The 23,933-nt window shown below is 46.5% G+C and overlaps 1 protein-coding gene across 1 annotated transcript in view; it reads right to left on the reverse strand.

Annotated features, from left to right (window-relative positions):
- Positions 1-23,894, reverse strand: part of LOC138567268 (uncharacterized) — a 1,463,541-nt gene extending 1,439,647 nt beyond the window's left edge. Inside the window, exon 1 of the mRNA XM_069645299.1 lies at positions 23,775-23,894. Coding sequence (XP_069501400.1) covers positions 23,775-23,829 — 55 coding nt within the window. The 5' untranslated portion in view covers positions 23,830-23,894. The remainder of the gene's footprint in view (positions 1-23,774) is intronic.
- Positions 23,895-23,933: the final 39 nt, after the last annotated feature.

The raw sequence follows: 23,933 nt of genomic DNA on the forward strand, positions 1-23,933 counted from the left end.
TATATAAATTGGACAGGGACCCACCGGCTGCGTCGTAGCAATCGTGAGGGAAAACCGTTCCGGTATAGTTCTATTAATTTTATAGCCAATGTGCTGCATAAACTTATATATCTCGTCCATCACAGGACCATGATTTTTCACAGGTTTGCGAACATATATCAATGTATGGTCAACATATAATGATATCACCTAGGGTGGTCTGGTTATCTGGATCCCCCTGTACATTATTGCTCCTCACGAGAGCCGCAAGAGGCTCAATCGTAAGCAAAAAGCAGCAGGGACATTTGGCAACCCTGCTGTGCGCCTCATCCCAAGCTAAATAACTTAGGCATCATATTATTAGTGCATACTCTGGCCACTAGGCCAGAATACAGTTGACACGGCAAACAAAATATTGATCAAATATAAAATGCAGAAGAACCTGAAATAAGTACTGTCATAACACTGAATCAAAGGCCTTTTCAGCATCCAAAGACGCTGCAACTGCCTTAGATGGAGGGTTGATTTGAGATATGACACAAAGTAACCTTCGTAAGTTTACTGCTGTGTATCTATTCGGAATAAATCCCGACTGAGCCAGGTGTACTAACCATGTCATATAAGGTAGAAGGCATGTAGACAATATTTTGGCAAACACCTTCACATCAAAGATAGCAGCCGATACAAGGTTACATCCTGGGGAGGTTTATTGGGCTTCAATATTACTGTAATAATCACTTCACAGAGAGATGGTGGTAGCTAAACCAATTCAATGATTATTGCCACATCTGCAATAATCGCAGAGCAAGGGTCAGTCGATATTCTTTATATAGTTCTATCCCCAAGCCATCAGATCCCAGCACCTTTCCAGACACTAACAATTACATAGGATGGATTACTTCTTCAACTGTCACAAGTTGTTCTAAACTCAGACATGTCTCATCTGGTAAAGCAGGAAGATCTATCTTGCCCAGGTATTGGTCCAGGCTCACGTCTGGTCCGACATCAGAATTAGCATAGAGTGCAGAGTAGTATGTTTGAAAAACATCATTGATATTTGTATTTGTATTTATTGATTTATAAAGCGCTGTATGCCAAAGCGCTGTACATGGAACAACATAATACATAAAACATGAATGATAAAACTGTTGAAGCAATTACAATATGAATCAATCAAACAATAAAACAGTGAGAAGAGCAATTAACTGAAGGGGAAAAGGGAGGAAAGGGAGATGGGACAGGTTAGGGGGGAGTGGAGGAGGAGGGCAGGAGGAGGAAAGGCAAGGTACAAGAGGGGAGGTAGGAGAGGAGAGGGGAGAAAGTCGGGAAAAAGAGTGAGGAAGGGGGGAATTAGAAGGGGGTAGGGGTTTCAAGGAGGAGAATGGAGAAGGAGAGATTTAAGGGAAGTGCGGAATGAAGTGAAGGTGGGGGAAGAACAGATAGCAAGAGGAAGGGAGTTCCAGTGTAGAGTTGCTAAGAGTTGGAAGGAGCGAAAACGGGAGGAGGCACAGGGGGATGGGGGTGAAGTGAGAAGGAAATGGTCAGCGGACCGAAGGGAACGGGAGGGGGAGTAGAAGGGATGAGAGGTAAGGGGGGGCAAGACCATGGAGAGATTTGAAGACAAGGCAGAGAAATTGAAATTTAAGTTGGGAGTGAAAAGGAAGCCAGCCAAGGTAGGAAAGAGAGGAAGAGATGGAATCACGGGAGGTAAGGAGTCAGAGGGTGCGAACAGTAGAGTGGTAGATGGATTTAAGAGGGGCAAGGTGAGAAGTAGGAAATCCAAAGAGTAAGGAAGAGCAGTTGAAGAAGCGGGAGAAGATGAGGGAGGAGATTAAGAGTTTAGTAGCATGGAAAGTGAGAGAGGGACAGATTTTGCGAATGTTGAAGAGGTGGAAGCGACAGGAGCGAGAAGTGAGGGAGATGTGTTGGGAGAAGGAGAGAGAGGAGTCAAAGAGAACGCCTAAGTTACGAGCCTGAAGAGGGATAGGGAGGTTGGAGGGAGGGAAGTGAATGAAAGGGGGAAGAGAGGGAGGGGGAAGAGAGTTAGAGGGAAAGAATACGACTTCTGTCTTGTCGGTGTTGAGATAGAGAAATCGGCAAGACATCCAGTTCTTGATGGCAGTAAGGCAGGAAGAGAGTTGTAGGTGGAGGTCAGTTGAGAAGGAGGAGAAGGAGAGGAAGAGTTGAGTGTCGTCGGCATAGAAGTGGTGGGAGATGCCAAACGAGGAGATAACAGTATATATCGGTTTCTAATGTCAAAATCCTGCCATCTTGTCCCAGAATCACAGTAAAAGGCTTCTTTTTACTTTCTGCCTTTGCTATTCTGCCCAGTGATCTGCCCGGCCTGTCAGCTTTCCCATACCATCTGGTCTGCATATATGTAATACTTCCCTATCAGCCAATTCTTGAAACTTTAACACATTATATAAGTGCAACACTTCGATGGAATAGTAAATATTAGCAAGTGCCACACTAGGATAGCATTGTGAATAGCAGTTACCACATTTAGATAGAATTGTGAAGGTTAGCAAGTACCACATGTAGATAGAATTGTGAAATGTTAACATGTGCCACACTTGTGAATGTCGACCAGTGCCACATCTATATAGAATAGCGATTATTAGCCATTGCCACATCTAGACTGCATTGGGAATTGTATCGATGCCAGATTTAGACAGAATTGTGAATGCTAGCCTGCTTGACATATAGACAGGATTTTGAAGGTGGTCTAGTGCCACATTTGGATTTAGTTGTGAATGTTGGCGTGCGTCATACATTGAAAGGATTGTGAATATTAGCAAGTGCCGGATCTAGATGGAAATGCAGAGATATTCACGCACCACATCTAGAAAGAATGTTGAAATTTAGCACATCACTTCTAGACAGTGATGCTAATAACCAACCTTCTAACAATTTCACCCCTCTGCATACACCTCTCAAACTCTAACCAAACACAACCACAACCCTAAAGCACAACAAACTGCACAAACTTCCCTACACCGCAACAACAAAACATACCACACATAGCCTCGCACAACAGCACACAACGGCTACCGACCTGAAAGCACCCCAAGCTCAGTGAACTATGTTAACCAAACTGAAGCTGCCAACAGCACATCACTGCTCTCTTGCACTTTCCTAGCTCGTACCACTAACGCGCCCCCCCTTCCCTTTTCAGATCTGCCAGAGCGCCAGGGGACCATTCCGGTGGTGGTAGTGCGTGGTTCAAATATCCTTTAACATTAACAATAACATTATCCGTAATCACACCAAGTAAAACCTTATGTTTTGTTCTACCATACTCATTCTACAATCCCCTCAATTGTTCCTCAACCTCTCTCAATTCACCCTTTATACACTTTAGTGCCCCAGTCGACACTGAGAGAAGATCTCCCCCGTAACGACACCTTAAACGTTTCCCATATCGTTGACTGCAGTCTTATCGACCCTGCATTATTTATGAAAAAAATCAACCATGCAGCGTCTCCGCCAACTCAGCATCCATCAACACGGATGGAGTGTTAGGCAGAATCCTGTGCAGTGCCCTTAGGGACCACTACACACAATTAAAACTACAGATGGCAATACAAGTTTTACCTTTGGTACAAGCCTCTACTACTATGTCAAAGAGGTAGCAGTGGCGGAGCAGCCAGGCTTATCTCAAGAGTATATGAGCAGTAGCAGAGATTACACAAAGGGACCACAATTACTGTGACTCAAGCAAACACTGACTCAAGGTTTCAGGTAAAAAATATAAGTACATTTATTTTTAAACCATTCGTTATAAACACAACACTTCTATTAAACTGGGGGCGTGGCCTAATGGCTGCTTGAGAGGACGTACCTTGGAGGAGCTCCCACAGATCCGTCAATGATTCTGGTGAAAAGCGTTGGTTTTTGGTGTACATGCACATCCACAGCAAACCTGAAGGAGCATGAAGACTGGGGGCACGCACCGAGCGCTAAAACAGCCCGATTGACAGCAAGCCGGAGAAACCGGAGCTGTTGCTAGAAACGAACTGAGAAACTTGGGAAAACTCAAGATGGCCGATGGTGAACAAAGGGATTGTGACGCTGCGGTGGACCAGGCTGGCCAGCGCAGCACAAACCACGCCAATAACGGAGGCCCAAGGTGTGAGGTATCCGGCTCAGGAGTTGCCGGGTGAACTTGTTTGAAGATGGCCCCCGCCGGACCAGGGAGTAAGGCAGCAGCCAGCGACATTGAAAGGAGCGATGGTGGATTTCGGCCCTGAACGTGCAGCAGACCGTGGTGCGGACACATCCGAAGCGTAAACGCCTGGTGCCCATCACGGCGGCGCACAAACTTATGGCCCAGGGGGAGTGTGGACAGAGCGGGTGGCGCCGCATCGCTGAGACGGAGGCTGCCGCACCGGAGCCCAATCGGGGCAGCGGCGTGCTGAGCCAGGACCGGAGGAACCTTGGACCCGTTGCGCCGGAGCGCTTGAAGCCCCAAGGCGCCCAGCGGGACCCTGCAACAGCCTCGCTGGTGTACAAACAGAGGTACCTTGGGCCAAATGTGCGGATGGGAGCACGGGCCACCACTGAGTGCGACATACACTGTGCTGCGCAGTAAAGAGGGCTACAGTGGGGCCGGGGACACCGTGGCAAACCGCCAGGAAAGAGGGACCCGGATCGCCGGGTGGACTGTGTCGGGCCCGGCGCGGGACAGCCGCAGAGAGGCTGGAACGCGACGGGTCTCGGGAGGTGCCCTAGCTGGCTGGGCAGCGATCTGGCGCACCTGAGAGGTACATAGTGCGGCCTGCAGTGGGGGCCTCTCCGAACGCTGCAGGCTTTATTGGATGGCTGGAGAGCCTCGAAAGTTGTGCCCAGCTGAGCCCCTCGGTGACATACACTAGAAACAAGTGCAAATGCATCCGGCCCTGGAGTGGGTGCATGAGCACGAGCCCCCCACACAGCGTGACACCCAAAGCAGCTGAGTAGGTGCAGCTGGCAAACATAGGTGGGAGAAAAAGGGAAACCCGAGCGCTTGGGCCCAGAGACGGAAGGAGGTGACACCCGGGCCGGAGACATTTACGTGGAGATAGGGCCCCCACGCAACTAACCAGGTGAAGGAGAGAGACCAAGGAGCCGCCTGGACAGGGTCCCGGCACTGAAAGACCCCGTTACCCATGTAATGAGGCTGAACAACGCAGCTCACCCCGGGACATATGCAGTACTCAAAAGAGGTAGACGGTGAGTAGCTTGTACCGGCACTGGATCTTGAGCAGGTGCTAAAGACACCATCGTGGGTCAAATTGCCGGGAGGCCCTGTCGGGCCCCAGTGCAGGAGTGTGTGGAACCGGCGAACGCACTTGACCTCCGGTGACTGGGAGGATTACTCCATAAACCCGTGGAATAACACTGAGATAGACCTGGTACGTGGGAGGACACAGCCCATTCCAGGAGTACAAAGGGAAGTTGGCACACACCCCCAGTACGGCCGAGGTGGGCCCCAAATGCCCGGGAAACACGAAGGGGTGCAGGCACGTGGGAGGACACGGCCCACTCCAGGAGCACAGCGGGCAGTGGGTGTGTACCCCCAACACGGTAGAAGCGGGCCCCAAACATCAAGAATAGCTCGACACCATGCAGACCCCCATGCGAGAGGTGGCTGGGTTGGCCCACACCCAGTTAGCACAACACAATGTCCAGCAAAGTTGTAAGACCGAAGAGCAAGCAGCCCACGCTGGAGGCCTACACCAAGACATCCCCAGGGGCAGAGGGGGCCAAGAGCAAGTACAAACTACCACTGTGATGGAGGAGGCTCCGGGTACAATCCAGGAGGTGCTGGCTGCGATTGTGGACCTGAAAGTTGCCTGGGAGACTAAACTGGGCTTGGCTATGAACGAACTCAAAGTGGCACTAGACCTTACGGTTGGAGCGGTCCAGGAAGATGTGAATTTACGAAGACAAGATGTGAGAACGCTTGCGGAGCGCACCGGAAAAATGGAAAAAGAGATGGCCCCGAACACAGCGGAATGCGCTGCCACAGTTCGGAACTTCATGCCCTTTTGCAGCGAATGGACAACCTGGAAAACAGAGCAGAAGAAGGAGAAGGACGCGCCAGACGTAATAACATCTGCATCGTTGGTTTGCCAGAAGGGATGGAAGGGCCTAACCCAACGGAATACGTGGAAACCATGTTACTGCAGGAAATAACCGGAGGGGTACTGACCCAGGGGTTTGCTGTTGAAAGGGCGCACAGGGCTTTAACGAGGAAGCCGCCCCAGGGTATCCCCCCAGGCCACTGACCGCAAAGATTCTAAACTACCGGGATCGGGAAAGAATACTTGAATTCTTCCGGAAGGGGGGCATGATCGAAAGGGGGCCTGCGAAAATAACCGCATATACAGACTATACATTGCAGGTACAACGCAGCAGAATGAACTTCAGAGCGGTGAAAAGAAGATTGAGGGAAACAGGTTAAAGATATATGTTGCTTTACCCAGCCAAATTGAAGGTGTTCCACAGGAACAAAACTTTGTTTTTTGAAACGCCAGAGTACGCCATGGAGTGGATGGATATGCAGAGCCGCCCCCAGGAATCGGGTGTCCAGACAGGAGCCGGAGGAGATAAGTAACATGCTGCGGTGGCACCCTAGGTGACATAGCGCGAGACACTGGGACTAGAATACAGCATTAAATAAAGCTCATGGGGATTGTGCTGCTGTGAATGTGCATGCTCGCAGGATCCGTTTGAACTGAATAATCCTAATTATACAAGTGGGAGCTCCCGGGAGACAAACCTTGAACCTCCATAGCATTATGCTTAGTTAGGTCACTATTAGCTTGGTGACGCCCCGCAGGGTCATAGTCCTCGATACCACGAGAAAGGACCAGACGCGGGTGGGCCTGAGATCCAGGGATGGAGCTGGGCATTTGTTGGGGTTGGGTAGGGAGGGGGGAGGGGAAGTGTTGTGTGCAGTGGGGTATGGGTGGGTAAGGGAGGGGAGGGGGAAGTTGTTGAGGTTGGGAGGGAAATGAGCCAGAAAACGAGCCATAGGGAACGACATGGGAAGTGGTGGGGAGAAGGAGAACATCAAGTCAATGGAATCGGGTAATCTCAGAGTCGTGACATGGAATGTGCGGGGCCTCAATAGTTACCTAAAACGTAATAAAGTAATGATGTACCTTAAGAGGATGAGGATTGATATAGCTCTGCTACAGGAAACCCACCTCACCAAGGAGAAATTGGAGGTGGTTAGGAGAAAATGGAGGGGTAGCGTCACGGGAGCTACATATTCGGCATACGCAAGAGGGGTGGTTACATGGGTGGTACCACATGTGCCGTTGCAGCTGCTCCGATCGACGATGGACCCGGAAGGTAGAATGGTGGTGGTTGCGGGACTCCTGGAAAATAGAGAAGTGAACATCATAAACTTATATGCCCCTAACCATGATACCGCAGCCTATTTTATGTCTTTATATAGTAAAATTAGCCCCCTGTTGGGTGGTGCGATTTTGTGGGGAGGTGATTTCAATTGTACCTGAACCCTGGGATAGACAGGTCGGATAGCAAGCTAGCAAATCCTGCGCCAGCAGCTAGAGCGTTGGGGACACTGTTGACAGACATCAGACTGGAGGATGTGTGGAGACGGTTGCACCCAACAGACAGGCAATACTTGCATTACGCAGCACCACATGACCTGCATACTAGGCTGGGTTATGTGTTTGCTGCCGCTGAGATAGCAGAAGAAATGGTGAGCGCAGAATATAAAGCCAGGGTACTTTCGGACCATTCGCCTTTGGTCTTGGAGTGGCGACACCACCCCCCCCAGGGCACGAATCCCGACGTGGAGGCTCAGAGCTGAGGCCCTACAGGACCCGGGATTCTGTGAGGACCTGAGGGAGGCCATTGAGGAATATTTTGACATTAATACTGGCAGCGTATGATCCATGGGAACAGTATGGGAGGCATTTAAGGTGGTGGTGCAGCCATATCAAAATCCAAAGGGCTCCAAGGGGGTATAGAACGAGAATTGCAGGAAACTGAACGAGAGTTAGAGGATTTAATACGAAGGGGGGACCACCCGAGAGGACAGCGCTTAGATAAGAGATTTACAAACAGCTAACAGCGAACTCTGGGACAGACTATGTAAGCTAAATTATAAGAAATACACAGAGAGGCAACATGCAGGGGGAGACAAGCCGGGAAGACTACTGGCCTGGTTATATAAAAATGAGACACCCCGGCCGGTGATTAGAGAAGTCAGGGATGCGGAAGACCAGATCCGTAATACCCAGGAAGAAGTGAACGAGGAGTTCCTCAAAGCTGGTCAAGTGGCACAGCGAGTAGAGCGCTCGCTTTGACATCTGTACAGAGCTTGCTAACGCAGGTTCGAATCCCGGCAGGGCCAAACTCAGCCTTTCATCCTTCCGAGGTCGATAAATGAGCACCACACACTGTGGGTAATAATAAGCAGCGCTCAGATACCTGAGGGTTTGTAGCGCTATATAAATGCTAAATTATTATTATTATTATTATTATTATTATAAACGCTTGTATGAGGAGGCAGGCGGAGATGTGGGTCAAGAAATTCTGGATACAATAGAAGATATAGAGCTGCCCATCTTTGGCGACTTAGAACGAGCTGAACTGGAGGCCCCAATCACCTCAGACGAACTGGAGGCAGTGATCCAACACCTGCCCACATGTAAAGCGCCCGGGTCGGACGGGTTACCCAGCGAATTCTATAAAGCATATAAGCAGGAGCTACTCCAGCCGCTGCTGGCCATGTTCAATGAGGTTTACAAACAGGGGGGCTGCCGGAATCCCTCCGAGAGGCAGTGATCATCCCGCTCCTGAAACCGGGCAAGCCGAATGTGGACTGTTGGTCCTATAGGCCCTTATCAATGCTTAATCAAGATAGCAAAATACTCACGGCGGTGCTTGCCAATAGGCTTAAGCGAGTAATTGGCAAATTGATACACCCGGCCCAAACGGGCTATGTCCCCGGCAGGAACATTTCGGACAACCATAGGAGGCTACACCATATTATTGATCAAACTGATAGACCCGGGCGAGCCAGCCATTGTTTCGCTGGACGCGGTCAAAGCCTTCGACTCAGTGAGGTGGCCATGGTTGATGGCGACCCTGAAAGGGTACGGGATAGGACCGGGGTATAGTAGATGGGTCAAGATGTTGTATAGCTCCCTGGTTGCAAGGGTCAAAACAGGCACTATAATTTCAGACAAATGGCATCTCAGTGGGGGGACTAGACAGGGCGCGCCCGGTCGCCCATGTTATATATTCTTGCGTTGGAGCCTTTGGCAATTTGGCTTAGGCAACAATACTGAGAGGTGGGGATTCGTATGACGAGAAATACACACTTGATATCATTGTACGCAGATGACATACTCCTCTATCTGCGCTACCCGGAAGAGAATCTGCAACATGTGCTGGAAGTGATGGACCGCTATGCCGTCCTCTCGGGCATATCGGTACGGGAAGTCCAGTTTGTGCCCCTGGGGAGGTACAAAAGTACTCCACTGGAAAAACTGCCCATTCTGCAGATACCCTGGCAGACCGAGACGTTTAGATATCTTGGCATAAACATATACCACAAGATAGAGGTAGAGCACAAACACAACACGGAGAAAGCTGTTGAAGGTATAAAAAATAGCATGGTCTTTTGGTCCACATTACCCCTTGCCATGATGGGAAGAGCAGCACTGCTCAAAATGGTGGTTTTACCCAGACTGTTGCACTTTTTTGTAAATGTCCCGTTCTTGATCCCCAGACGCTTCTTTGTTAGACTGCATAGCCTGTGCAGGGGCTTCATATGGCACAATTCTAGGGACAGGGTGGCCCTGTGGAAACTACAAAACTTGTGTGATAAGGGGGGCTTAAACCTGCCGAATTTTGAATTGTATTACTTGGCGGGACAGCTATTATATGTAGCTAGGTGGTTGGCTTTTGCAGGGTGACTCTTCCCCATACTTCCTAAAGGAGACAGTGTGGCTGCATAAAACAAAAGTGGCGGAGATGGAGGGACTGTTGGTGCTGGGTTGGGAGGTCTGGCGCAGGGCATGGAGAACTGTAGGGGACCCTGACCCGCTCTCTCAGCAGGTCCCGTTGGTGGTGTTATGTGGGGAAGACGCCCAACTGATCAAAGGGGTCCGCAGATACTGGGAACCGGTGGGCCTGGCCACCCTTGGAGATATATCTTATATGAGATATAAGATATATGGCCCCCCCCTCGGAGGCATTGGAATTCCAGAGGCTGCTGGAGGAGACAGGGGTGCATAAGGGCCAATATATAATTTACACCAGGATCATGAAACGCATGAGGGAAAGGTGGCCTGAAACAGTACTTGCAGAAGAACCCAATGCCACCTTAGAAATTATGTACGATGTCTCGGAGGGCGGGCACGAAATATCTCGAATATATGAGCTCTTGAATGTGAAAGCAGGGAAGGAGCTGCACCAACTGAGGCTTGACTGGGAGGGGGAGGTGGGTGAACCCATGACAGAAGGACAATGGGATAGAGCCCAAAGGTACCATAAGAAGGTGTCTCGGAATGCGAGACTCCAGCAGATCCAGCTATATGTCACCCACAGAGCTTACTTGACCCCCGGCAAAATAGCCAGGTTTGGTGGCTCGGCTATACAGAAATGCCCCAGGTGCGGGGAGGAGGAGGCCGGGCTGTTGCATATGTTCTGGGCTTGCCCAGAGGTGAAGAGATTCTGGGTAGAACTGAGGACGAGAATGGACAGTTGGGGGGTGGTGCTTGACGTGGGGTCTGCCTGGGCATGTATGCTTGGGAGTTTTCCTAGGCCATGTAATCTAAAACATATTAGCAAGATGAAAGACCTGGCCTATATCTTGGCCAAGCGCAGAATTGTAATGTGCTGGAAAGCGGCCCACCGGCCTAGGGTTGAGATGTGGTGGGCAGACCTCCTGAAATGGGCGGAAGCAGAAACTGTGGTCTGACGAAGCAGTCACTAGAGGGGGGAGGACGAGGTAGGCCCCCCGATAGCCTGGAGACAACTGGTGACCTCGATGGCAAACCCCCACCAGGTCAATCATGAAACGGAAGACTGGGATGAATTGACGATAATTGAGACACCTGAAGATGCTCAGGCAGATGGCACGGATACGACGGCGCAAGATTTTGGGGATGGAGGGGGGAGGACGGAAGAGAGCATTAAATAATGTAATGACTTACCATTGATCATGTACGACCTAAATGGTTGCAATGTTTGGAGTGTCGTTTGTTTAAAATAATAAAAATGGTTAAAAAAAACACAAAAAAAACACTTCTATTAAACTCAAATAAAAACGACACGTTAAATATACCACAACTAACCAATTCACTTTGTACAGTAAATCTCAAGGTAAGTACCCTGTGTTTGAATGAACCAGTGTTACGAACAAAACACGTTACCATGAATACGATTGCGATCACTTTTTGACAGTTCGGTCTACTGAATAAAAGCGTATCCGTGACATGAAATGCTACCGGGTCAAAAACACACTTAGCACCTGAGATACCCAGAGGGAGTTGGAGGCAAAAATCACAGGCAATATTTTGGTTAGGCAGGCAGAATCAAGAAACACTCAGAGACAGGAGTTCAAAAGTCAAAGGGCCGGAGCAGGGGTCGAAAGACACCGGGGCCTGTTGCCGAAGATCACACAGTCAGACAGTTCATGATTCAACGTAGCCAAACGTACTTCGATATTGTCAGTGTTCGGAAACAAAAGTTATAAGAAGGAGGGAAGACAAGGGCAAGCCTTGGAAAATGAAGAAAAGGGGTTAACCCAGTTTCCTCAAGTAGAACACAGTACCTTGTTCCCATGGTGTAGCTGGTGCCCTGGCAGTTGTTCCTGTTGGTTTGCCACAGAACCACGATTCCTGGAGCTTCGTTGTGAAGGAGGACGTCTGAAGGGGGTCTGCACCACACAGGGCTGAAGCCGGCAGCAGAGACGAGGAATAAAAGGTGCGCTCCTTAAAAACAGGAGAGGCTCTTCAGGTGGCTATCCGGACCACTACAGCAGTGTGCAGCGATGATTTTGACCAAGGAAGAGGATCCTCTGGCTGTAGAAGGTGAGCTGGTTATCCCCACCAAGCTCAAGGGAAGAAGACTCCGGACTGGATCTTCTCTAAGTCATTGAAGGGAAGATAGCTCAGGACTGCGGCAGGGCTTCACCGGGACGGGTTAGTTGCAGCAGCCGTCGTTCTCTCCGCTTCTCTTCGGTTCCTTGCAGTTACAGTGGCGACTCTCTGACTTGTAGCCCAAGAGACCTGCCTTTTATGCGAAAAACCCCCATCCACACAGCCTGGCTGTCAATCACCCAGCAGGGGGGTTGTCCAGCCCGGACAACTACCCTGGCCAATCATGACAAAGTGTGACTTGGGTTTCCTAGGATACCCTGTGCAGGGGGTGACTACACCCCTCCCTCACATTCAGCCAACCTAGACACGTAGGTGCCGTGAGGAGGGCTTCTGAGCAGAAGCCCGCCAAAAGACAGTGAACAAAGAAGGCGAACCTAGTTTGCTGCGTAAAACACAAGAAGGACTTTAACAAAAAGAAATGGCGAATAAACCCAACCGGAGCCAAAAGAAAGACGATTTGGTCAAGCAGGTTTATTTTTGAGGCTAATATAATAGCCAAGAACAGTACCACGTTTATCTACTATAATTGCGGTAGAAAAGTTAGGGTAGATACCACTGCCGCCAGCCAAGTCTAAATATCAAAAGAGCGAAACAATGCTCTAGAAGGTACAGATAAAAAGGGATAGGAATTAACCCTTTCCAGTACTCCATGGAAGATGGGGTGTACTGGATCTGTGGTAGATTGGCTAAGTAAAGTTAATGGTAACTTTACCCTTTTCTGGGGGACGGTAGTCGTCTCAGAAATGGAGTCGAGGGAAGTCTCAAGGACAACCCTGTGCCACGGCACTGAAGGTGCTGTGTGACACACAAAAAGAAGAGGGCTACTGAAGTGGTGTACTTCAGAGTCCACAATCACAAAAACAGGTAGAAACATATAGCAAAACACAGGTAAGAGTAGGGAAAAAGCGCTCACTCTTACCAAGTGGGAAAAATAAACTCCAGAAGTTCAGCAAAGCTGCTGGGGGACTCACTAGGTGAGGGAAATTAGCCATAGATGAGAATTCTCCCTAACATGGAGCCATCCTCCACAGCGAGCGAGGTTGAGAGCACAGGTCAAACAACTAAGACAACCCCACCGGATAATAGTCAGACAGAGTATGAGGGTAGATCTTACACATTTGTACCTTTGTCATCCGATCAGAGTTAAGCAACCAAAATTCTATCCTGGAGATTATGTTGTGGACCGACGAGTAAAAGGTATATTCCCTATTAGTACCTGGCGAGGACGCAATCAGAATGAAAGAGCCATTCTGATTGGCCCTCGTCGAGTCATTACCAGGCCGGGAATCCCTCAGTCGGGATTCCACGGCCTTTGTCCCCGGTGGGGGGCGAAAGCAGCCTCTCAGCCACGGGGAGGCTCGGAGCGGGGATGGCCCCGCTTCAAGCCTCCTCATTGGCTGAGGGGCTGCCACGCCCCCCGCCAGGGACAAAGGCCGTGGAATCCCGACGGGGGGATTCCCGGCCTGGTAATGACTCGGCGAGGGCCAATCAATTTTCCTTTTTTTTAATTCCCTTCCCCCTCTCCCACCCGCCCCCCCAACTTACCTTCCTGTTCCTGCGTCCCCGGCAGGGGACGAGGGAAGCCTCCAGGCGTGTGGAGACTCGGAGCGGGGGCTTTGCGCCTCCACACAGCTGGGTGCTTCCCTCATCCCCGCCGCGAACGCAGGTACGTTTTTTATTTCCCCCACTTCCCCGTCCCACTCCCGCCCTCCCAACCCCACTTACCTTCTTTTGATCCTTTTTCAGGAGCGGGCGCGCTGGGAACACTTGTGTTCCCAGCGCGTCCGCTCCCGATGACCACCATGGAAAGGGAAAACGGACTCCGTTTTTCCTTTCCATTGCGGCCATTTTCTTGGTAGTTTCTTTTTTTTTTTTTTGCTTTTAATGCCCCGGTCACGCACATAATGCGGGCCGGGGTACTAATAGCGATATGACCCTCGCGGCGGGTGCATTACCGACTCAGGTAATGCCCCCGCCGCGAGGGTCATATTGCTTAATCACGCCCTACATCAGATAATGGGAAATAAGTCATTAACTGTTGAAGTGTCTGATCTGTATTGATCAGCCCTCAAGGGGCACTAGCCGATCGGTCCACTTCGACGTCCAGGATAGTATTGAAATCTCCTCCCCAAATGATTGGGATATCGGTAGCCTTTGACAGAATATCAGAAATGTGTCGGTAAAACTCTGGATCATCGACATTAGGCCTGTATGTGTTAACAAGCACGACCGGCGTTCCTGCCATTTTACCCCATACTATAACATTACCCTGTGGGTCCTGTGAGGACCCAAAGTTTGTTTCACAAACTAGTCCCTGGGAATCTCTCTCTAAGGTGGGCAGGGCACGGCCATCGCCTTTGGGTCCAGACCTTGGGGGTGGACCAGTGCGTGAGGATCACCTAGGTGAGGGATCACTGAGGGGTCGGGGTGAGACAGCTGATGGTAAGACGCGGTATACCCCTTTTCCAATGGCCCATACCCCATCCTATTTTATATGATTTTCTGATGTTCCAACTCCCCCCCTTGCTACACAAACACTGGGCCGCGGAAGAGGAAGACAGAGTACAAATACTAACACCTGCATATCTCATTGCACATGTCCCATTAATAAGGTCAGGCAAAGTCAGGCATTTGACCTTAATCACATACATCCGACACCCCTTAGTTCCCCTCAAACTGATAAAAGGCGGAACATTGAGACACACTCTGAGGAAGGTGAGACACAAGAAGGAGCAGATCTACCGGGGCGAAGGTGAACCCACTGGTACAGGACGACCAATCGAGGGACCAGAGCGAGGGATAGAGAAACCCTGAAGATCCCTGCAGAAGGTTGTTGCCTCTGGGAAACCATGAAGGATACGTGGAGAAAGCCAAATCCCAGACAAGAAGAAGCCTGCGTTGTGATTCAAGGATGCCAGCGACCCTCCTGGATGAACGGCAGAGTTGGGGAGGTGAGGCCAAGCCTGTGGTATCAACCTTGACTCGTGAATCAAAGCCACAGAGAAAAGAAAGGATTGCACACAACCAGTGAGTTACCAAAAGACATGAAAAGCCGGTTTGTGTCAAGGAAAGATTGAAGCCGCAACAGTGTATCTTACAAATGAAGATTGCAAGCATGCTGATGAGACGCGAAAGAAAGCAAATGGGTAGTGAACTTTAAAGATACTGATAACTGTGAAGCCAGTGATACAGAGTAGCGCAGTGGTCTGCCAAAAGGAGAAAGCCCACTCGAAAGTGCCTGCAAAATGTTTGATGTCTTGTTAAAAAGTGACAGAGTGAAAGAACTCTTAAATGCGCAATAGTCAAGATTAATCACGTCAAAAGGGGAAATTAAAAGGTGATTGCTTTAAGAGAAAGATTTCTTCAACTTTTATGATTGTTTCGTGGTACCAAGACCAAGAGCCACTGGGGCAAATACTATAAGGGAGAGATTAAGTGAAAGTCTAAGTGGTCCTGACGAAGTCTATCAAAAAAGCATTGCACATTCGACAGTCTTTGACTTCAGCGAAAGGTCCGAGCCCGACCGAGGGAGACCTGGATTTTGAAATAAGTTAGGGAAAGGGAAACCATAACGAAGGTGAATAAAGCTTGGGGAAGGGAAACCCTGCAACTGCTGTGATTGCGCAGTCCGAGCCCAGCTGAGAGAGATCAACGTGGAATCAGGTACTTTGTGTTGAGAGGTCCGAGCCCGACAAAGGGAGACCTACGTGGACCTTTGTTGAACTGTAAAAAGAACTTTTGATGAACTGAAAATAAGTGACTTTAACGTGGAAGGCCAAGTGGGCCTCAGCCCAAGTTTTGAACTGCCTTTTTTTTTAGAACCTGAGCCAGAGTGTGCCATCCTGTCTGCGGGGGCCGCCTTACTCCGTGCTGTCCAACGTGGGGAGGAGAGCTGACTCAGTCACCTTGATCCTTTATATTATAACACCGAGTTTCCTTTGCATACACATTCCCCTTTACATAATATATGTAAAAAAGATAGGGCAGGCATAAGGTTTTTATAATATAGGTCATTTTGATTTGAGATAGACTAACTATGACTGTGTTTTTTTAATTATTTGATGGTAGAGACTACTCCCATTATACCTATAGGGCAAAATAGGAGTGTTTCCAAACCCCAAGAATTTCATAAAGGTTTTGAAACTTGTAGCTCTTGTGTCAGTGTCATACTTGTGATACCATTCCTCCCTTACAGTCCACACAGTTGCTGATAACCTGAAACCCCACCGAATGGTGAATAAGAGTGAGGACGCCTCTAGCTTGTGATGAGTATTCAGTGTAGAACCTTATTGAACCCCATTTACGAGCAAAACTCTCATAAACCTTTCCAAAGCATGTGTTTCTTGGAGCATAAGTATCTTAGGGCTGTGTCTTTCGACATAAGATAAAATCTTCAGGGCCTTAATGGGGTTTTTGAACCTCCTCACATTCCACGTAAATAGCGTAACGGTCACCCCTGTTCCATTAGTCCCACACAAAGTCCATTAGTATCCATGCCTGCCTAATATGCAACATCAAACTGTATGTCTGTCAAAAATGTTAATTCAACATCCCCCCACATCCACCGCAACATGACAGGGTAACCAATACCACTTATCCTTCGAAACCTCAGGGTTTACGAACCGCAACTTATTATTGGACTGTAGCTCCATCCGGCATAGAGCCAACATAAGCCCCTTAAAAGGAAATATTCATATTTTGTTGAAAATCATTCCTAAGTGCAGTTCTAAGTAGTCAAATGCCAGAGGATGACTGTGCTGTCAATGACTTTCGATTAATCCAACCACCATTCGGACTACGACCTACCAGGATCGGTATTGATCGTTCAATATATGCTGCAGCGTCTCCCGGTGATTCAAAAAAGTTTGCCCTACTTCCATGCTGTATATGTAGTTTAGCTGGGAAGGCCCCGCACATTATCATGAATACTCACCACATGACCCAATGCATAAGTTGTAACACAATGACCAACTGCAATGTCTTAACACCAGCATGATGTTCTGTAATATTTATAATGTATCAACGACCGCCACTATGCCTGTACCTGTGTAACTAAGTTTTTTGCAAGTAACAGCGCCTCAATGCCCGTGGGCTGCTTGTGCGCTATATAAATATAAATAAATTAAAAAAAAATGTTTTTAAAAAAAATCGCATATTGTATCTGTCTTTCGCGCAATAGGCATTTGACAGGATCATATGATCTTCTGGCCGCTTGGACCCCGCCAGAAAAATCTAGATAGATGCGTACCTTGCTTGAATGATATTGAAGCAATCCCGGTTCTCTTGAGAGCCTCAAGATTAGATCCCTGTCGCAGTAATTCAGCAGTCTGGCAATAATCACGTGTAGTGGCGCCCCGGGCTTCGAGGGTGGGGCCAGTGCTCAATCTGCTCTCTCCACTAGAAACTGCATTGAAAACGGTGTATCGGTGAAGCTAGACTTCAAAAGACCCTCTACAAACTGTTACATCGGTTCCTGCACTGCCTTCTCAGGGAACCCCACAATGTGCATGTTATTGCGGCCCGAGAAGGATTCCAAGTCGTCGCATTTTGCCCGCACAGCCATCAATTCTTTTTTTTAACTGATTTCAGATCTTGGTCATGGGTGCCCACCCTATCTTCTAGGTCACTAACTCGGGTTTTCACAACATTATTCCGTCCACTTTCTTTGTCTAGTTTGGTGCGTAAGGAGTTCATACTGACCACTACATCATCTAGCTCCAAGTTGACGGAGGCAAACCCAGCTTACATCGCACTCTTATACAGATCCATGTTCATATTAGCGGAGGGACCGCCATCCGGGAGGATTGTGGTATTTTCAGCCATAGTGACCCCTCTCAAAGAAGTGCTAGTGCTGGTAATGAGTCAGTTAGCCCTTTTCTATTTTTCCCGGCTCCCTAAATCATATCTAGGGAGTTAAGCCTATCTGCCACTGCAAATACCCACCAATTCAGGATACAAAAATATAAATATATTCACGAATCATGGTTAAATTGTATAAGTAAGTTGACAGAGATTGGGGATGGGTGATGGAGAGGATTGCAACAGTGGTAAAACATGATAAAAATACAATTCAAAAGTTCATTTCCAAACGAGAAGGAGAAATTGGGTAAGGGAGAAAAAACATAAGCAAGGAAAAATATAAAATACAATAAACAACGTAGAATTGGAGAGAAAAAACAAAAATACATTTTGTTAGTGATGCTTGCAAAGTACTACCTTTTTTTTTATTAAGGTCGTGTTTCTTTCTAAAATGGGTCACCCAGATTGTGCTAGATATATTCACTCATTTTTATGACGGTAAATTAAGTCTTGGGGTTACTCCCAGAATTTCTTCCTGCCAAATATGTATAAACAATGGATTATTGCCTGTTTTTAACATACCTATATTGATAGGATTGCATTAAGGTCCTGTCGTAGTCTCCATGGTCAAAGGTTTAAATCTTATATTATAGGTATGATTACCGCCGTGATACTTAATTCGATGGAGTTCCTTTATCAGCCTCTTTGACGACGATCGATATATCCATTGATAATTCTTTGACAGCTCTTTTTTCTTCAAGTGTCAAATTATCTTTGTTGTATTTATAACTCCTGTTGTCCTTTTTCACATGTTTAGATATTTTATAGAATTCTTTTGTAACTGCTTGATAGAATGTATCAATTACATTGTCCATTTGTAATTACAGAACAAATTTAGATTTCGTTTTAAGTTCTTTCGTTGTCAAACTATCTGGTTGTATTCATAATTCATATAGAAGGTTCCTCATCTCAAAATCTTCATCTTCTGTCAATGATCTCAAAGTATAAGTATCCTCTATATCTCGAATTGTAAGCTCACTTATGGGTGGTGGCTGTTCTTTTGTTACGTAATGCCCCGGTGTTTTGGTTGCAAAAAACTTTTTTAATTTGATCTTTCGCATAAATTTGTAAAGGTCGATGTGTATGTCAATTGGTTTCAATTCTCTTGTTGGTGCAAATGAGAGTCCTTTATTAAGTAATTTGCGTTAATCTTCTGTGATATTTCTCCTGGAAAGATTTAAGACTAGATCCTCTCCTATTTGTTCTTGTTGGCTTCTTTTGAACTGGCCCGCGTTTGTCTTTTCTGGTCTGTTGCGGCTTCTAGGTTCTCGTTGTCCCCCCCCTTCCTCTCCTCCTTGCACTGGACTGTGTATAGTGCTGGTTGCGGTAGTTGAAAACTGACCATTTTTTGCATAAATCCTCTATCCCATTTCTTGTACCGTTTGATTTGATTCATGTATCCTTTGTCTTCATTAGCTTTACTAACTGCCACATCTTCTTTGTTTAACTATTTTGCAGTCCTTTTCGGCTTTATTTTCCTACTTTGGCGATATCAATAATGTGCCTAAAAAGAATTTATTTGTTGACCCAGATTCTGCACCGTAAGTGCTTATATTGCGACTGCAGCAATATCCTAAAACAATTGTCTTATTGTAAAAGCACCATAGTGGGTTGCGCTTCTGGTAAAAAATAAAATAGGTAATTCTTTGATTGATGTTGCCAACATTCTCTCTAAATTTTCATATCTGTATTGTCATCGGCAATACAGTCGCGGATCCTGGCGACTGGTGGCAATCGATCCTGAGGAACAGCAGAAACAAAAAGGCAAAAAAATATTTTGGAAGGAATTATTTTGAAAATAAGAATAAATACTGCTGATGACAATACAGATAAGAACATTTAGAGAGAATGTTGGTTGAGATATAAAGAATAAGAAAATGAGTATCTCTCCTGAAGAACCACGGATAATCACCGTGGGGAAACACGTGCAAAAATAAAATCTAATTTTTTGGAACAGCAATCAAAGAATTACCTATATTATTTTTTACCAGAAGTGCAACCCACTATGGTGCTTTTACAATAAGAAAATAACTTCCACATCTTGATTGTCTGGGTCAGATTCCACACCTGAACTTGCTGATGATGTGTTGGGTGTGGTATTCCTGGATGAAGGTTTCGTATTGATAGCGTATTTGGCCTGGAAGGGTTGTTATGGTAACATTTTAGCAACAGAGGAACGCAAATGGTGGATGTTACAAGAATATTTTCTTTACAAATGTATAATATCTTATATGTTACCTTATACACAATCAGTACAACAATCTTCAATGACAAGATAGATAATTTAGCAAATTAATAAACAAGATGTACGGCCGCAGAGAATTTGTTTCGGGAAGCCCGGCAAGCCGAGTCGCCATGGAAACCTTTATAACAAAGGTTTCCAAGATGGCGACCGCGGTCTAAACAACCAGCAGAGAGCCAACGCGAGTGATTCAGGAGCTTAACGTGAGCAGAAAAGAACGTTCTAATGAGAGTTTGGTAAAATTATATTATACTTCATAATATTGTACACTTTAAACATTACGGGTGGAGCTCATAAGTAACATATGCATGAAACTTTACAACTTGGACACGATCGGACATAACTCAATAAAAAGAACTCCATCGAATTAAGTATCATGGCGGTAATCATACCTATAATATAAAATTTAAACCTTTGACCGTGGAGACTACGACAGGACCTTAATACAATCATATTAATACAGGTATGTTAAAAACAGGCAATAATCCATTGTTTATACATATTTGGCAGAAAGAAATTCTGGGATTAACCCCAAGACTTAATTCAGCGTCATGAAAATGAGTGAATATATCTAGCACAATCTGGGTAAGTGACCCATTTTAGAAGGGAACATAACCTTAATTAAAAAAAGGGTAGTACTTTTGTTTTTTCTCTCCAATTCTACGTTGTTTATTGTATTTTATATTTGTCCTTGCTTGTGTTTTTTCTCCCTTACCCAATTTCTCCTTCTCGTTTGGAAATTAACTTTTGAATTGTATTTTGATCATGTTTTACCACCATTGCAAGTCTCCCCATTACCCATCCCCAATCTCTGTCAACTTACTTATGAAATTTAACCATGATTTGTGGATATGTTTATATTTTTGTTTCCTGAATTGGTGGGTATTTGGGGAATAATAATATGGGTACCACTTCGGGGAATTGCAGATATTTTGAGATAAAGTTCAAATTGAGCAAGACAGTGTTTTTCTTTAGCCCAGATTTGAAAAAGGCTTTGTTGAGCCAAAACACACGTTATCAAGGGCTTATAACATAATAAAACCTAATCAAGTGTGACAAATCTGGCGCAGAGTCACAGAGTTTTTTTCTATTTTCAACAATATAGGATGTTGTGACCAATGGCAGGTAGGTAGCACTATCATGCTGAAACGGCTGCCGTAGTCGCAGGGGTGGTATACAAGTGATCAGTTGGTCTAAAAAGACCATGAAGTGAGCTTGGCAATAATCAGGAGGGGTTTTGCCTCTCTCTGAAGCCAAACGGCGAGTGGGGTTTTAATAACAGAATAAAGCTCAGCTCAGGAACAGTGTTCCTCCAGCCCATGATCTCCTACAAGGGCAGGCAGACCAATGAGTCTTTTGGTTGGGGAGCTTTGGCCTAATGAAATATGTAGATTACTGATGCGAGGGGGAAGTAAGACACATTTTGATTTTAACAGTTTCCCTTGTCAGATACGGCGCTCGCCCGGCCTGGTAACTCCTGCAAGGGCAGGCAGAGCAATGAGAATTTTGGTTGGGGAGCTTTGGTTTGATAAAATGTGGAGATGATCAATTCGAGGGGAAAGTATGAGAATCGTGATGTAGTTGGCTGGTTACCGCTTAAAGAGAATTGTTTTTTTATTGCAAATATATGTTTGGAAACAAGGATTAAGAATGTAAGCAAAATGTGATTTGGAGAAATGGTTTTATTGCAAATATATTGTTTGAAACCCAGGATTAATATGTATGTGTGATTTGCAGTATGGACAATCATGAAGAACAACGGAATAAATGTGATTATGTATATGTAATAAACCTGCACCCTTTTTAAGCCACAAAGAATAAGCTTTATAGTGACATTTGTTATTACTTTAAAGGTTATGCCGCAGGCGTTGTTAGTAATAGATCATTACCAGAAAAATTACCCGGGGTGGTGGTATGAACTAAGAAGTGGCCAAGTCCCAAGGTTATTGCAGTGAGGACACATCCACACCTGTGTCCCGCTGCCGGCCACAGCATCTCGAACTTCAGACTCCAAGCACAGAGTTAGTCACCGTCTTCCTACCAGGTTCCACCGCTTACCAGGAAACTGCTCTGCTGAGCTGAATGAAAGGAATTATTTAATAAAGGATATCACCAGACATGGCACTATGAACTCAGGCGGCCATTTTAGTTGCTGCTGTGCAGCGCCCCCCTTTAAAGGTATTATTTGCTAACCCAATGTTGCCCCGACAGGCTAGTGGCAGTGGTACCTTTTTACACTGTTTGGTTCACACCATGGCACCTTGGTTTTTTACAGCATAGCAGCCCTTTGTACACTAAAGTATTCAAAATGACTAACCATATTCTTTTAGTCTTATCTTTGTGGCTCACTGTCTTTGTTGACCATCTTACTCCAGGTCAGAGGTAAGAAATTGCCATATTCAGACATATATTTTGAGGGCGCAGCCAGAGCACAGGAAGAGGCCTTTGTGTGCTTGAAACAGGTGTGAAGTCAGCAGATACTGCTAGACACATTAATAAATATTCAAACCAGAGACATATGCATATGCTTAAAAAAGCAATGTGCGAGAAAAGGACATGCAGCAAGTACAAACATGGCAGGCAGGCCACTGCTATGAAGCATCCCACCGCTAATAACACGCAAAAGTACCCCAACAGTCGACCTAGAAACATCACCCTTTCATGGAAAACATGATGTGAGGTTTTCCCCAAAAACAAACCTTCCCGCCCACCCAGTTGTGCACCACACTTCCACACCACACCATATCATACTTCCAACTACCTACCCTTCCACAACAATCTCAAGGCTCACCTCTTGCATCAGCAACTGGGCAAAATAAACTCACCACCCCCTTTTCCTAGTCTAATCTGTCCTGCTCTCTCCTCAATACTCTTATGCTCCATTCACTTTTACAGGCCTTCTTCTGGCACATTCAGACTTAACTCAGTGTGTTAATATGCTCCTGAAATGCAATGATCTTGGTAAGTATGATATAGGCCCAGTTAATCATTCAAGCTTCAGGTGGAAGCAAAACTTAGAACTAAATACAAACATGGAAAAAATAGATACATGGAGTAAAATGCTGCTCCAAGTCATGAAGAAAAGTGTGGAAAAGGCACCAGGAAGTAGCCATTATAATATGGGCTTACATATCTGCCCCCAACATCCAATGCAAGCCTGAATGTTTATAAGCGCACAAGGATCAGAAATGTAAGATACCATGGGTCCCGTAAGTAGTAGGATCGTAGTAAACTTTTGCAAAAGCAACACTACCACACTGTTGTGCTCTTTGTGTCATTAATCAGTCCAAGGCGCTACAGAGGCTTCAGTTGGTCTTCAGACAGCATTGAGAAGCAATCTAAGCCTGATACTTGTGTCACTAGCAAGCATGCAACTGTAGTGAAGAGGAAGAGAAGGCCCCTTTGCAAAGTCTATACCTCCAACAACAGGATTCTTTGTTGGAATTTGCTTTGGAACCCATGCTTCATGAGCCCCATCCCTACAATTCCCTGAACAAGCTGCCAGGACGCAGCCCCTTACATTCAGGCCCAGAAGAGAAAATAGTAGTTAAACTCACAGCTGGAAGAGAAATTCAGTCTTAGGATGTTAAGAAGGATGAGCAGAAATTTCATCCTTCTTCGAGGAAGAAGGTAGCGGCCCAAGTCTTCTGAGGAACTGCATTAAGGAAGCAGGTGTATGTTCTTGAAAGCTGCAGAGATGGCCAGTATTCTGGAGG

Source organism: Ambystoma mexicanum, chromosome 2p, assembly GCF_040938575.1.
Source record: "Ambystoma mexicanum isolate Mex_15411 chromosome 2p, UKY_AmexF1_1, whole genome shotgun sequence".
In the NCBI taxonomy this organism is placed as follows: domain Eukaryota; kingdom Metazoa; phylum Chordata; class Amphibia; order Caudata; family Ambystomatidae; genus Ambystoma; species Ambystoma mexicanum.